At 34.4% G+C, this 14,605-nt stretch overlaps 1 protein-coding gene across 1 annotated transcript in view; it reads right to left on the bottom strand.

Moving 5' to 3' along the window:
* The window catches only part of LOC148948318 (uncharacterized), a 135,672-nt gene that overhangs the window by 34,035 nt on the left and 87,032 nt on the right, over nucleotides 1-14,605 (bottom strand). The window contains exon 8 of the mRNA XM_089094886.1: nucleotides 13,950-14,105. Coding sequence (XP_088951012.1) covers nucleotides 13,950-14,105 — 156 coding nt within the window. The remainder of the gene's footprint in view (nucleotides 1-13,949; nucleotides 14,106-14,605) is intronic.

The following is a 14,605-nucleotide window of genomic DNA, read 5'->3' as shown; positions in this document are numbered from 1 at the left end:
TTATTGACGGTCATAAAATTCTGAGCCCCCTCGCCCCAAATTATGGATCAACCTCAAATCCGTTATGTTCTAGTTCTTTACGACAAACACATATTTAATAGATAAAACATCTAGAAAATATGTAAAAAGGTATCTCAATTATTAATTATGCATGTTTTGCCGAGGCATTTGATATTTCATACCTACGTACAAATTTCGTAGGACAATTTGAGGGAGGATTTACGAGAACTAATTGGGAGGAGGAGAGGGAAATTACCACCTCCCCTCTATAGATTTGAAAATAGTTTTTTGTGTATTTTTTACAAAATTGAAAAAATACCCCCCTTTAATCTGACAAAAATGCCGCTTAGATGTGTCTTCATTGAAAATACGAAAAAAAAATCATTGCCCCCCCCCCTTCTTTTTGTGATCGGAACCACTGGTAGACTTTCGTTATTTCCCAACATGTTTCGGAGTTACATTTACTGAGTTACCTTACTGGAACTCCTTTGCTGTTGTCCCCCTCCTTACAAAAAAAACAAAAAAACTTAAAAGAACATTTTCCTGAGAAAAAGTTTGATAAAATGGATAAACACAGATGATAAATGATGAATGTTATCAGTAATGATTTAAAGCAATAATAAGTGATAAATTATGGATATAAATAATGGATAAAGGCTGATAAATGGGGATGACGAAAGGGATATAATGCACGAAATAGGCAAAATACAGGGAAAATGTGGGAAACATAGGAATGTCATGTGAAAGAACTCGGGGAACAATTACCCCAAAGTCCTCTTAAGTAGAATCCCACTCTAGGGGTCCCCCCGACACCCAATGAGTTTTTGTAGCGTTCCCTTATTTCCGGTAAGCTTGCCAGTTTCTTTTATAAATTGCTATTTGTTCTCTGGAAAAAAGAGACATTGATTTCCTGCCTGGCTTTATCCTTTTCCAAGCAAGGTTTAGAGGCTCAGAGATTCCATTTTGGCGCACGATTAATCCTACTTATTTTAGTATGCAAGATACGTGCCTCGAATGTAATTATTCGGGAAATTAAAACTCCTTTTATATTCACCTCAAGGCTGCAATATCTCAATAGCTAATCAAAAAGAATTATTTTGATAATAATTCACTCTTTGGCAGAATATATTTACGACAACTGCTGCAGATTATATTCATTCGCGCATCTTGCAAGGTGACAAAAAACTGCTTAACGGTGTTTCCTGCTTATTAATTACTTTTGACGCCAATATAAGATGAATAGAGTAGATCTTCTAAACAGTGGCGACCCTAGATTTTTTCCTCGCCTAGCTTTTGAAAAGTACCTTTTGAAAAATGCAGTTCTCTTTGTTTTTCCCCAGGGGTGATCATTCTACCCAGTGGTCCTAGAATTTCGCGAGAGGGCTCATTTGAGCGGAAATTAAAAGTTCTAGTGCCGTTTTTAAGGGACCAAAAAAATCGGAGGGCTGACTAGGCCCCCTCCCGCACGCTCATTTTTTCCCAAAGTCACAGAATCGAAATTCTGAGATAGCAATTTTGTTAAGCACGGTCGAAAAAAATATATGTCTTTGAGATTGACTTAGTCCCCCACGGTCCCCGGGGAAGTGCTGCAAGTTATGAACTTTCCCCGATATTTACATATAGTATTGGTCATTGAGACGTTTTCAGGGGGATTTTTTCCGGTAGTGAGGGGGGGTTGGAGGTTACGTGGGAAGATTCTTTCTATGCAGGAAGTTTTCATGGGGGAAGGGACATTGCTATGAAGGGGGCGCTGGATTTCCCAACATTATTAAAAAATACGATCAGAAATTAAATATAAAAAAAAACAAGTTGTTTCAACTGAAAGTAAGGAGCAACATCAAAACTTAAAACGAACAGAAATTATTATGTATATGAGAGGGTTCGCCCCCAAGTCAATACCTCACTCTTTACGCTAAAGTTTTTTTTAATACCTTCATAACAGCTGTTTATTCTAATTAAACGGCCTTTGTGATTAAGGGATCATTCTTAAAGAATTGGAACACAATTCAAACTTTAGCATAAAGAGCGAGGTATTGACTTGGGGGCGAACCCTCTAATATACGTAATTAAAATATAAAAATATAGAAGTTCATTACGTAAGTTAATTCTTAAGTTACGTATATTTATTACTAATAAAAATGTTTGTAAATAAAATTAAAAGTCCTAGTGCCCTTTTTATGTGACCAAAAAAATTGGAGGGCAACTAGGCCCCCTCTTCCGCCCCTTTTATCTCAAAATCGTCCGATCAAAATTTCGAGAAAGCCATTTAGCCAAAAAAAAGTAAAATTAATATGTAAATTTTGTTTTAATTATTCATGTACGGTGAGCCAAAATCAAAACCTGTATTAATTCGAAAACGTTCAGAAATTGAATAAAAAAAAGTTTTTTAAACTGAAAGTAAGGAGCGACATTAAAACTTAAAACGAACAGAAAATATTCTGTATATGAAAGGGGCTGTCCCCTCCTCAACGCCTTGCTCTTTACGCTAAAGTTTGACTTTTTCTCACAACTCTATTTTTTTAAATAATAAAAAAAAACTTTAGGGTAAAGAGCAAGGCATTGAGGAGGGGACAGCCCATTTCAAAGACGGAATAATTTCTGTTCGTTTCAAGTTTTAATGTCGCTCCTTACTTTCAGTTAAAATAATGTTTTTATTTATTTAATCACTCCAGAAATCCGCCCTTCCGTGGAAATTTTTGTCTGGAAATCCAAAGACGCTGAAAATAGCCCCTGGGTAATTTATACGGAACATCTCCACACTAAACGGAACATCTGACATGCAAAATTGGCAAAGAGAAAGTAAGTAAATAAAAAGAATTCCGTAGAGGAATTCTGTCAAATCCTAGAATTCCGTATAGGAATTGTGTTAAATCCCCCCAGTGTAAAATTTCCCCTGGAAAATTACCCCCTCCCCCCAGAAATGTTCCTTCCCAAGGAAAATTACCCCTAAGAAAGCCAGCCCAAGCACAAAATACCCCCCCACCCCAAAAAATAAGATATAATATGCATAAGTGGTGCTGAATTCGTGCATAATGTTGATTTTATCGACAAATGTGACTATAATATGATCGGAGCATTATAAAAGTTAAAAACAAAAAAGTGACACAATGAAAAATTAGGACAACGAGACATCCGTGGCTAGCTGACAATTTGTTTTTGTTTTTTTCATCTTCCTTCTTTTTTTGCCTGATTGGCGATGACTTATACGAGATTAGTGAAAGTGCGACTAATTGTTCATTCAAAGGAAGTCCGAAAACCATGTCATCCATCCTTGTGGATGTTGGTATTTTCATGGTCAGCAGACAGGAGCCCCGCAATAAATCAATTAATGTTGCGGGCTTCCTATAGATTTCAAAAATTAGTTGACTGCAAAAAACCGTACAAACTTGTAACTTTATTTCAGTTTTGGCTATTTTGAAAATTCTGAACCAAAAAGTAAATATAAAAAAAAACTCTCTTGTAGCTAATTGTTTAGCTCTTAATTATCATCTCTATAGTGATGTTCAAGGAGGTCCGCAAATTAACCAAGGAGGGACACAGAGTTAAGGCACGGTTTGTTTTGTGATTTACACTTTTTTGGCTTTTCAAAAAAAAATCCTGGATATGGCCTTGATTACTTGATTTTTTTTTTTTTTTTTTTTTTTTTTTTTTTTTTTTTTTTTTTTTTACATTCAGTGTAAGGCTCTTCGGACTCAAAATTGCAATTTTTACTTCTGCAAATTTCTGTAGTAGCTAGAAGAGAGAAAATGGAGCACACCCTGATTTGAGCATGCCAATAATTTTTGCAGTTATATGTTCGGCAAAAGTGGCACTTGTAGATTAAATAAAGAAAATCGTGTAAAACAACAAGGACAACTTTTTTATAAGATAAATAAGGTTTAAGTCAAAATTGCTCCCGAATTGAATTGAATAAGTTCTTTGGCGATTTACGTTTTGGGAATTTTTCCATGTACAATTTTTTTCAAGATATATAGAAATTTATAATTATATGATGATATATATATATATATATATATATATATATATATATATATATATATATATATATATATATATATATATATATATATATATATATATATATCATATATATGGTACTTGTTTAGTAGCCAGGCAACACTTATGATAAAAATATAATAGTTTAGAAACAAATTTGGGCTATATATTTTTACATTAGGGGGATGGGGGTACAGCATAGCATATATTAAATATGTAACCTACCCTAAGCACCTTTTTTGTCCCTTTAACCCAAAAAAACTGAAGTTTAAAAATTTTTCGCAGAGTGAGCAATACCTTACTAGTCAGCGGAACTTGTTTATCAATAGCATCTTTGAGATCTAGATGCGGTTCTTCTCGCATGTTGCCCGGCTACTAAACAAGTACATATTATATATATATATATATATATATATATATATATATATATATATATATATATATATATATATATATATATATATATATATATATATATATATATATATATATATATATATATATATAACGAACGTATTATTGTTCGGGAATTTTTGTTTGGGGGGAGGGGGGCCTACAGAAAAATTCAACAAACGCTTTAAAGTTTGTTTATACGCATTTTGTTATGTTTTTACCAGTCGGACGACAAATTTCGGGGAAGGGGTTCAAATCCTGAAACCCGAATTATACAAGCCTATTATTTTGCAATTTCTGCATCTTAAGTTTTGCCCCGACAGAAAAAATTAAGGCAAGCCCGTGTCCAAATAATTCGACTTTTCTCGCACTTTCCTAGATTCCTTACATATATAAGGAGACATTACTTATTCTTCGGACTGATGCATTATTTGCCTTAGTCTGAGGCAACATTTCTTTGCATATGAATTTTTTCATCTCGTCATATTATTTTCTTGTATCTTTTAGCTGTTTTCGTCTGCTTTTATCCGTTATTAAAGGATCACTGACACCAATAATGGGGGGCTAAAACCAGTTTGTCTTTCTGTATTCGGAGATAATTAGCTTAGTCTCGGTGAGATGAACTACTATACACTTATATTTTAATTAACGTATGTAATATATAGAGTTGGTTATATTAAGTATTTGAAATAATGCTTTCTGGGCGGCCTGCTTTCGATAATTCTCTGTTGTAGTTTTGATAATTTTGTTTCTAAAGTATTATATTTTCATCGTATTTTGGTATATTTCATTATGATTAACCTAACTTCACTTCTTGAGTGTGGTCGATATAATTGACAAGTACCATTATGTAAATCTGCCCCTCCCCCACACAGGGTATTCGACCCCCCCGCGAAATAAGCACCCAAGTACGTATCTACTTTACATAAGTCATTTGCTAGGCTAGTCTGCCTTTTCATTTATAATCGAAATGAAATACAAATATAATGTCAAGTAAAACTTTTAGTTAGCACAGTAACAATAAGTGTTACTTAAGACAGTAACATTAACATCATTGTTTATGTGTTACATAACATCAACCAATATATGAGACGTCCTCCGGCTACTTTACGCAAATAATTTCTTAGACCACACTGCCTTTTGATTTATTATAAAAAAAAATATAATTTAATAACAGATAAAACTTAATTAAGACGGAAGCATTCACTGCATAAATTATAAATTTCACTGATTATTATATTTTCATTTCTTCTTAATTATGCGCCTGGGTTGCTCATACCTGCCTTCTTGTGAGGGACAAATAGCCCTCAAAATTTGCGTTATCTTCTATTTGCTAGTGCAATTTTAAGAGTAAAAACAGGCGTAGCGTTTTTCAGCTAAAAAACAGCCATGCTAGGTCAATAAGGGCGTATTTTACGCCAGATTTTGTTCTAGGTTAATATTCATTTTGAGTGTTTTCAGCTTAAAAACGGCCAAACTGAATCAATGTGGGCGTATTTTACACCAGATTTTCTTCTAAGTTAATGTTCATTTCGAGTTTTTTCAGCTTAAAAACGGCTATACTGGGTCAATGCAGGCGGATTTTACGCCATATTATCTTTTCTAGGTTAACATTTATTTTTAGCGTTTGATTTAGGCGGGCTTTAAAGTTTGAGGATTTTCTTACTGTATTGGAATATTTTAGATATAAGTTCGTGGGATTCCTTAAATGCTACTTGACTAAGCAAATTGTCTTCGACTAAGCGCCATGTCTTAGAAATTTAAAATAGTTTGCCAATAATCCGCTACCTTTTCTGCAAAAAGCCAATTTATTATTCGAACGCATAGGCTCGAAGAAAACGCTACGTTTGTCTAGCCCTTTAGATTGTTTATCAATTCATACAGTAGCTACGGGACTGTTAGTTTATTATTTCAACAATCTTGGTAAATATTTTTGTTTCCTCACTAAGAGCGACAACCAAAGCTAATATTGAAAAACTGATACCACAACGGTAAAACTCAAAAATGGCGAGGAAGGGTTTATATCCGGCTTGGAAATATTTCCCTTCACACCCCTACCCTTATCCAAAGAAATACAAAAGAAAACACCCACCAGGACCTTGGTTTTGCAAGAGTTAGTTATTTGATCAATTAAGCCCCCTTCGGGTAGGCAATTAGCATCGGGTTGGGAGATTACAACTGCAGATTTTTAAAATAGGTTGACCTACTATAAAGGCATAACAGTTATGTTCTCAAATTAGTATCTTAGGGCAATTGGATTTTCCCATTATCTCGAGGGCTAGTCAGTATTGACCGACGCTTTCTTGTTGCTCAATGAATGGTGACTAGGAGGCAGCTGACAGAAGAAGGCGAAAAATTACGTGCACTGATGACGACCTGACTTTGTGATTTTTAGATTTTTTTCTGGTTGAATGCAAGAATTGTTGTTTTGCTAGAAAATATTAATACAAAAATTTAAGCTCCTACTCAGAAAATAATGCCAGGCAAGTTCCCCCCCTCAAAATCTTGATATTTTTACGACGACGATCTGGCGTAAATTATTGACTTTTACCGAGTACTTTTGTTGGACCGAGGAAATAGAAATGTTGAAAACCACTAATCTAAAATCTCGATGGAAAGCCAGTTTTTAAAATCAAAGTTATGAGTTTATAATCGAGGTTGGTACTAGAAAACAAATTTATTTTTGAAGCTCAGTGAGCTTCCATCATACTGAAGAGCATCGGTCTCTCTTTTTTTCCGTTGAGCACGAGAATCCGTCTCGTTGAGCGCAAGAATCGGTCGAACTGCGTTTGATAGTCATATTAAAAAGGACAGTGGAGATGAAATCGAATAGTTTGAATTGGTAGAGTTGAAATTTACATTGCCACAAGGCCGTATCCCAGGGGGCGGTTGGGGGTTTGACCCCCCCCCCTGAAATGTTTGTCCAACACGTAAAAACATAACAAAAATGAATCAAAAAATTTTTTATGTGTTTTTTAACTTTCTTTGTAACCCTCCCCCCCACCGAAAAAAAAATCCTGGATACGTTCCAACATTACCATATCCTATATATCTTTAAATATTACGAAGAATCGGGAATTCAATTATAGTAGAAAAAAAGGTCTACATATGCCGTATTCGGTAGTTGCGGGCACAGTAGACAGAATATACCAGTAAGCTTATCGCAGATCATTTCTGGTCTTCGTGAACAAAAAGCTCCTCCCACTTATTTCTGCCTTAGCTTGTTTCTGCATTAGCTTTATTTCCGTTTGTTTCAACGCACTTTGATGGAAACAGTCGGAAACAGACTAACCTGCATTCCCGCTAATCTGACTTCGCCTATGGACCTAAGATGAGTCTAGGGGGAGGGGGGGGGTGGGTAAAAAAACTTTTTTATTTCGATGTCATTTAAGTCTTAGCTTCTTAAGCAACTTTCGGGTGTATAGCATAGTGTTGCTACTTTCGCAAGAACTGGTCAATTAGTTTTCGACTACTTTAAGCTAAAAACATGGAATACACACTTATTTATTACTCTGGACTCCGTAGCCTCAGCACAAAAGTTGCTTCAAAGCTATTCCATCTTATGTTCTATCGCAGAAACATTTATTTTCTTTTGTTCGTGGCGCTTTTATGGTTGATCAGGGTCGTGTCCAGGATTTTTGTTTGAGAGGGGGGGGGTTCGGGGAGTTTAAAGCATAAAGAGAAAGTTATCGAAGATGGGGGGGGGGTAAACCCCTCATTTATGGAATAATTTCTGTTCGTTTTTGCGATATAATGTTGCTCCTTACTTTTAATTGTAAAACTTTTTTTTCTAATTTAATTTCCGATCGTTTTTCAAATAATGCCGATAAATTTGCCTCACCCTCCATAAAGGATTACTCCTCTCACGGGAAAATCGTCCGTGGAATGTTCTTCCCACTTAAAACACCCCTCCCCCGTAAAATCCATTCCAGGCAATTCTATTCTCGCTGAACCCCCCCCCCCCCCACCCCGTAAAACTTCTTGTGGACAATTCTGCCAGAAAAAATATCCTTTGCATGCTTTCATTTGAAAAAAAAAAATTTATTTTCCAATCATTTTCGAATCACTCCAGAAATCTCCCATTCTGTGCAAAATTTTCCCCCGTAATCCCCCCCGGTCAGTGGTAAGTTGCTTCTTCTGAAAATTCCACCGTGGAGAATTTCTCCTGCAGAAAATTGTCCCATAGAGAATTCATACAGCAGGAAATCCCCCTCCCCCACTGAAAAATTCCCGAAGCAATTCCAAACCCGCTGGAAATTGTCCCCCGGACAATTCACCCTGAACATTTTCACGTGCAAAATTGAGTCATCAAAAGAAAGTAAGACAAATAAAAAGAATTTCGATAAAGAATTCTGTCAAATCCCCCCAGTATACATTTCCCCTCGGAAGTTTACTCCAGGAAACTTCTTCTCCATAAAACACCCTCCCTGTGTAAACCCGCCCAATCAGCCCCCCCCCCCCCCGTCTGAAAAATGTCTGTACACTTCGCAATAACATATACTGTATGCAAACAATGGGCAAATTTCCAGCTTACAGACCTTTCCCCGCGGGGTGTAGGGGGCAAGTTACCCCCCCCCCCCCGCAAAGTCAGAATTGTTGGATCTTTCAACTATGATGAACAAAATAGCTGCCTCAGAATTTTGATCGGACGATTTTGAGGAAAAAGGAGCCTTGGGAGGAGGGCTAGTTGCCCTCTAGTCTTTTTGGTCACTTGACAAGAGCCCTGAAACTTTTAATTTCGTTTGAACGCGCCCTCTTCTGATCTTCTAGGACCATTGGTTTGATAAGATCATCCCTGGAAAAAAAAAATAAACACGCACCCCTGATCTTTCTTCTGGCAAAAAAAAAGAAGCAAAATTCCATATTTTTCCTGATGGGAGCTTAAAACCTCTACAATAGGGTTGTCTGATACGCTAAATCTGACGGTGCATTTTTTATTATGATTATTTGACTTTTTGGGGGTGTTTTCCCCTTTTTCGAAAATCAGGCAATTTATCTCAGGATCGTGGCTTTTGATGGATAAGACTAAACTTATTGAATCTTATATATTTGGAAACAGCATAAACAGCCAATTCTTCTAATGTATCCATTGCTATCAAAATTATGTTTTTTCGATTTTCTGTTACTATTGAGCCGAGTCACTCCTTACTTACAGTTCGTTACCGCGAACTGTTTGATCTAAACCTGAATAAATATAAGAGCGTTTTCTAATTTTGATACATTCCTTAAACTTTTTAAAAGTATTTTTCTAACAGAATATGCAAAATATAGTCCAAAAATATAATCTGGCAAATGGATAAGCTGAGTTTCAGCAATCCAATTGTATCAAAATTGTTGTCTAACTTTCAAAAAATTAATGCCTGTAATAAATAAAAAAATAAAATAAAAAATCGAATAGAATAAAAATAAAAATCGAATGGCTAATATACCTAAAACTTGCAGAAGGAAAAAAAACACACATCAATCATCACTAAGGCTCAAGAAAGAAGGTCTTTCTTCTAAATTGAGTCTTTATTTCCGCTAGGCAAATGAAAGAAACAGTTACGGTAAGATAAACCCGTTGATTTGGATGTGAGTGAAAGCCTATTGGCCTTGCAACTCAATAATCCATATCTCACAAATATTGAATGTCAAGAACGACTCATTAGTCTGGAGAGCTCTAACATTTCAACTTAATTTATTTAAGCAAATTCTATACTATACGCCCCTCCCCCACCTTAGCGTTCAAATTATATTTTGATGAATAAACAAAAAGAATAATGCCTTAGTTCCTTGAATTCAGAAAATTATCCTTTGAAAAACAGCTTGACCAGATATTTCTACAAAGGGAAAAGGCGTTGCAACTTGTCCCTGTCTTCTTTATACTGATTCTTATGTGTGTTTTTTTCATGAGTTTTATGTAGTAGGCATGGGTGTACGGAAGGGGGGAAGAGGGGGAAAGCTGCCCTCCCCCTAGAACTTCAAATTTCCACTAGATTTGGCTGAAAAAGCAGTTGGTTTAAAAAGTATATGGTTGAAAAAGTAGTTGAAAAAAGGTAGGTAGCTAAAAAGCAGTTGATAAAAGGTAGATGGTTGAAAAAGCTGGAAATAAACTGCTGGAATGACAGAATAAAAGACAAACAAGAAGCAATTATTCATAATGTCTTGGAAAGATTTAGTTTTAATCCAAGGAAATTGATTAATGCTGAATCTTATTGATGATTTACGATTTTTGGTGATAACTTATTAATAAAGATTTCATAGGTATGATAGAACTTGCTGGTAATGTAAGGTCTTGTGAACTGCCAATATAATTTCAGCCCCACGCCATTCATAAAAAAAATCGGCTGCCCCCCCTCTAGAGAAGAAGCTACGTACGCCCATGGTAGTAGGTCTTGCTTTTCTTCCTTTTTTCATGAATTGCTGTTTAGGCATCATGTTCATGACTAACCGTTATCTGAAGGGTCTGTCATTAAAGTGAATTAGTTCAGTTTGTGAGTTTCGAACACAGTTTATATAATTAGAATCTCAATGAAAAAAAAAGAAACAGCAAACGAGATTGCGGCCAGTGGAAAGAAAAGACGAGAAATGTAAACAAAGCAGATATTTCGCCTGCATCAAAACAAAGCGTTTTCAGCACAAAAGAAACACAAGAGGAAAAAGATAAAAAACAAAACTAAATTTACGTAAATGTTATTAAATCCTTATAAATTGCCGTTTTACTCCCCCTCCTCCCCTAGAAATGCACTATCAAACGACATTTATCAACGTGAGCGTGGCAAATTTGATTCTTTACCAAAAAAAAAATTCTTCTTTATTAAAGAGAAAAGTAACATAACAATTGTCTAACCTTCCAAAACGTGCCCAATATACACCAAACCGACAAAAATACCATTTGCGACAAATTAATTTAACAAGTTTACACACAAGGGCAATTACAATTCACCTCGAACTCACTGATAAAAAAAAATATGAGTAACTTCACTTTCAGTCGATTTACCAATTAAGTCAAACTTGCTATTAATTTAATTTGCTAATAGGATTTGTTCTTTAAGCAAAAACAATTGGTTTCCGTTGGCCTTCATTTATACATTGAAATCACATTCTAAAATTAATTTGCTTGTAACTAATAAAATGCTTAACTTTAAAGGAATTTAATTATGATTTTAACCAAAGGAGAGTTATAAAAGAAGAAAATTCTCCAAACTCTGTTCAAAGAACGACGAAGACCACACTGGCTTTCCATCGCCATGGTTGCAGCGGTAGCTGCAACCGAGTAAAGAGCGAACCACAGCCCATAGTAACCAAAAGTTTAAAAACGCGTTTATAAAGTGAAAAACAATTGCCACTGACTCACGAATGATAAATATTATTTCGGTTCGTCTTAAAAGTATGATTTTAGCTGTGTAATAACTTCAAATTTATTATTTTTCTGCCTAAGTATTTAAGGTGATTTTAATTGTATACTGAAAGTTACTGATATCACAGCTCATGTAGGACTATGAAAAGGGTTATAGATTAGTTTGCTGTTGTGAGGCAACGTATTTACTTTTGACTCCTAAATCAATATTCTTGTTTTTTAAACTTGGCTTTTGTGTTTTCGGTAAAGCGCTAGTTTTCTGTAATCTTACAAAAATAGGGGAAAATGACCAGTTGATTTATTTGCATTAGTTTTATTAATATATTTTAGATAGACTGTGAAGTAATAATATTTGTTCGTTTTAAATTTCAGCTTCGCTCTTTACTTCCCTCGGAAAAACTTAGTTTTTTTTTAATTAATACAAACATCTACAGGTAAAACACTGAGGATTTAACCTAAGACAGTGAAAATTTTATCCTTAAATGAATATTTCGGCTATATTCAAGGGTCGTTATAAGCAAATCAAGAGCACATTTTTAATGTTTTTTTCCCTGAATGAATTACCCTATTTCATGCTGTTTTCTCTTCAGTCCTGGTTGAACTTCCTTGAAGCAATGATTCTAGGACCGTTTTAATCTTTAATTTATGTTTTAATAATAAATCATTTTATTGTAAGCCTTATTTTATATTTGTATATGTGCATTGGTGAGGACGGCCATTGGATACAGAGCCGAAATATTCATTTATGGATAAACAATTTCATTGCCTTAGATTAATGTCTCATTGTTTTACTTGTTGGTATTTATATGAAACTAGTGGCGGTTCTGGCCTCTCTTGCGCTCAGATCAAAGCCTTAATTAGTACCCCCCCCCCCGCGTCTCCCACAAAATTGTCAGGCCAAAATATAACAAAATTTGTATTTATTAACAAAATTTTATTTATTTATAAATTAATAATTTATATTTTAATCATTTTTGTCTATTATTTAAATTATTTAATTATTTATTATTATTATTTAATAATTTTAGTTTTAATTTATTTTTATTTTATTAATTATTTTCATTTATTAACTGCGCCCTCTACCTTATTTTAAAAGAAATACAATTTCAAAAATTACAAAATGATTATAACCGATAGATTATTTATTTGACCCTCTATCCCTCCCCTGAAACCCTCCCCTAACCCCATCTGTATGAAACAGCTATTGTGCAAAAAGTTTAAAGCAACGCCACGGGTAGTTTGTTTCCAAATATGAAATTGGAATGTTAGTGTCGGGGCACTGCCTCCGCATCCCCTCCCGAAATCCTGTATTCTCCTGAGTTTCTGGGCCCTTATTATTCAAATTCTCAAAAAAAAATGTTCTTGTTGCCTCTCCACAAAAAAAAAATCTTTCATATGTGCCTGATTAGTTTGGCAGAAGGCCCAAGCTTAAACAAATAATTTTAAGATGACTTCACTTTCAGTTGGTTATCAATTAATTAAAGAACTCCTAATTAGTTTATTTTGATAATCAGATTTTTTCTTTAAGAAAAACAATTGGGTTTCCTTGGCCTTCATTTGTACATGTAAATTATTACTATTTTAATTTAATTTGCTTGTAGCTGATATTAACGTGGCTTGACATTAAAAGTACTTAATTATGTTTATAGTCAAAAAAGAATTATAACAGACATAAATCCTTATAAAAGAATGAAAATACTGAAAAATGGGTAACTTTTTTAATGAGACAGTAGAAAAAAAAAACAAAAAAAAATTTTGTACACCAATGATGATAACATTTCAAATTTTTTACTTCACAGCCAGAAGCCTCTTTCAAAGATAAAAAAAAATGAATATAAAAAAATAGAATATAAAATAAATATGAATAAATAAATAAATAACTTGGCTTAAGCAAACAAAAAAAAGTGAGAAAAAGAGAGAAAAATAAGAAAAAACGAAAGAAAACTCGCTTTAAAATTTACTTAGGAGTTTCAATTTCAGTGGTGTCAATTCATGAAAATATAGATGGTGGGGGCAAAATGTTTTTTTCAAACCTAGGGGGTAAATTTTGTTGTTTATTAAAATGTTTCAAAGAAAATACTAAACAATGTATTTTTCAAAATACAGGGGAGATTCCTCCTCCCGAATTGACGCTTCTTTATTTGTGGGGAAGTTGTCCCTTACTCCTCCGTAAAAGAGGAGGTAAAGTACACATTGAAAATAAAAAACCGATAAAACTTACCGGAAGTTCATCATTCGTCTCATTTATCCGAGATAAAGCTTCAAAGCTTGGTGCTCTTAAGACTTCCTCTTTAACTTTGAAAGGAACTGGACTAATTCCAGTATCTGATTCACTGCTTGTACTTCCTATCCCACTTTCTTCAGTTGGAGAAGGGGCCTAAAATAGAAATATCCTTAGGGCCAGAGGCTTTATTTGCTATGAGACAGGGAGGAAAATGCCCCCTGACCCGATTTAGCCCTCCAGCTGAAATTTAGCTTCTTCAAAAATTTTGTCAAAACTAAGATAGGCCTACATAATTCAAGCATCCATAGAAACAAATCAGTTTTCTTTAGTATATCTTTGCCTTTATGGTATTATATGGGTCATTTTCCCTTTTTCACTGTCACTTTCCCTTGACTTGGGGAAATCTGCTTTGGCTTGGGGAAAATATTTAATTAATTAATTAATTTAATTAAATTACGTAATTTAACTTATTGAAGCACCAATATTCCAAATAATTTTTTTGCTATTTTATTCAGGCCTATATAATGATATTTTTATTAAGGTACCTGTTAAGTATCCCATAATCAACCAGCAAAGAGATTAGAGTAGAAAGCATTAACGTAACATGACCAAAAAAAGGGTCAATTTGAAACTCAAACTATCATAGGCAGCGC

Source organism: Artemia sp. Qi Xiang Cuo, chromosome 9, assembly GCF_049724085.1.
Source record: "Artemia sp. Qi Xiang Cuo chromosome 9, ASM4972408v1, whole genome shotgun sequence".
Classification (NCBI taxonomy): domain Eukaryota; kingdom Metazoa; phylum Arthropoda; class Branchiopoda; order Anostraca; family Artemiidae; genus Artemia; species Artemia sp. Qi Xiang Cuo.
This window is presented reverse-complemented; position numbering and strand designations above follow the sequence as displayed.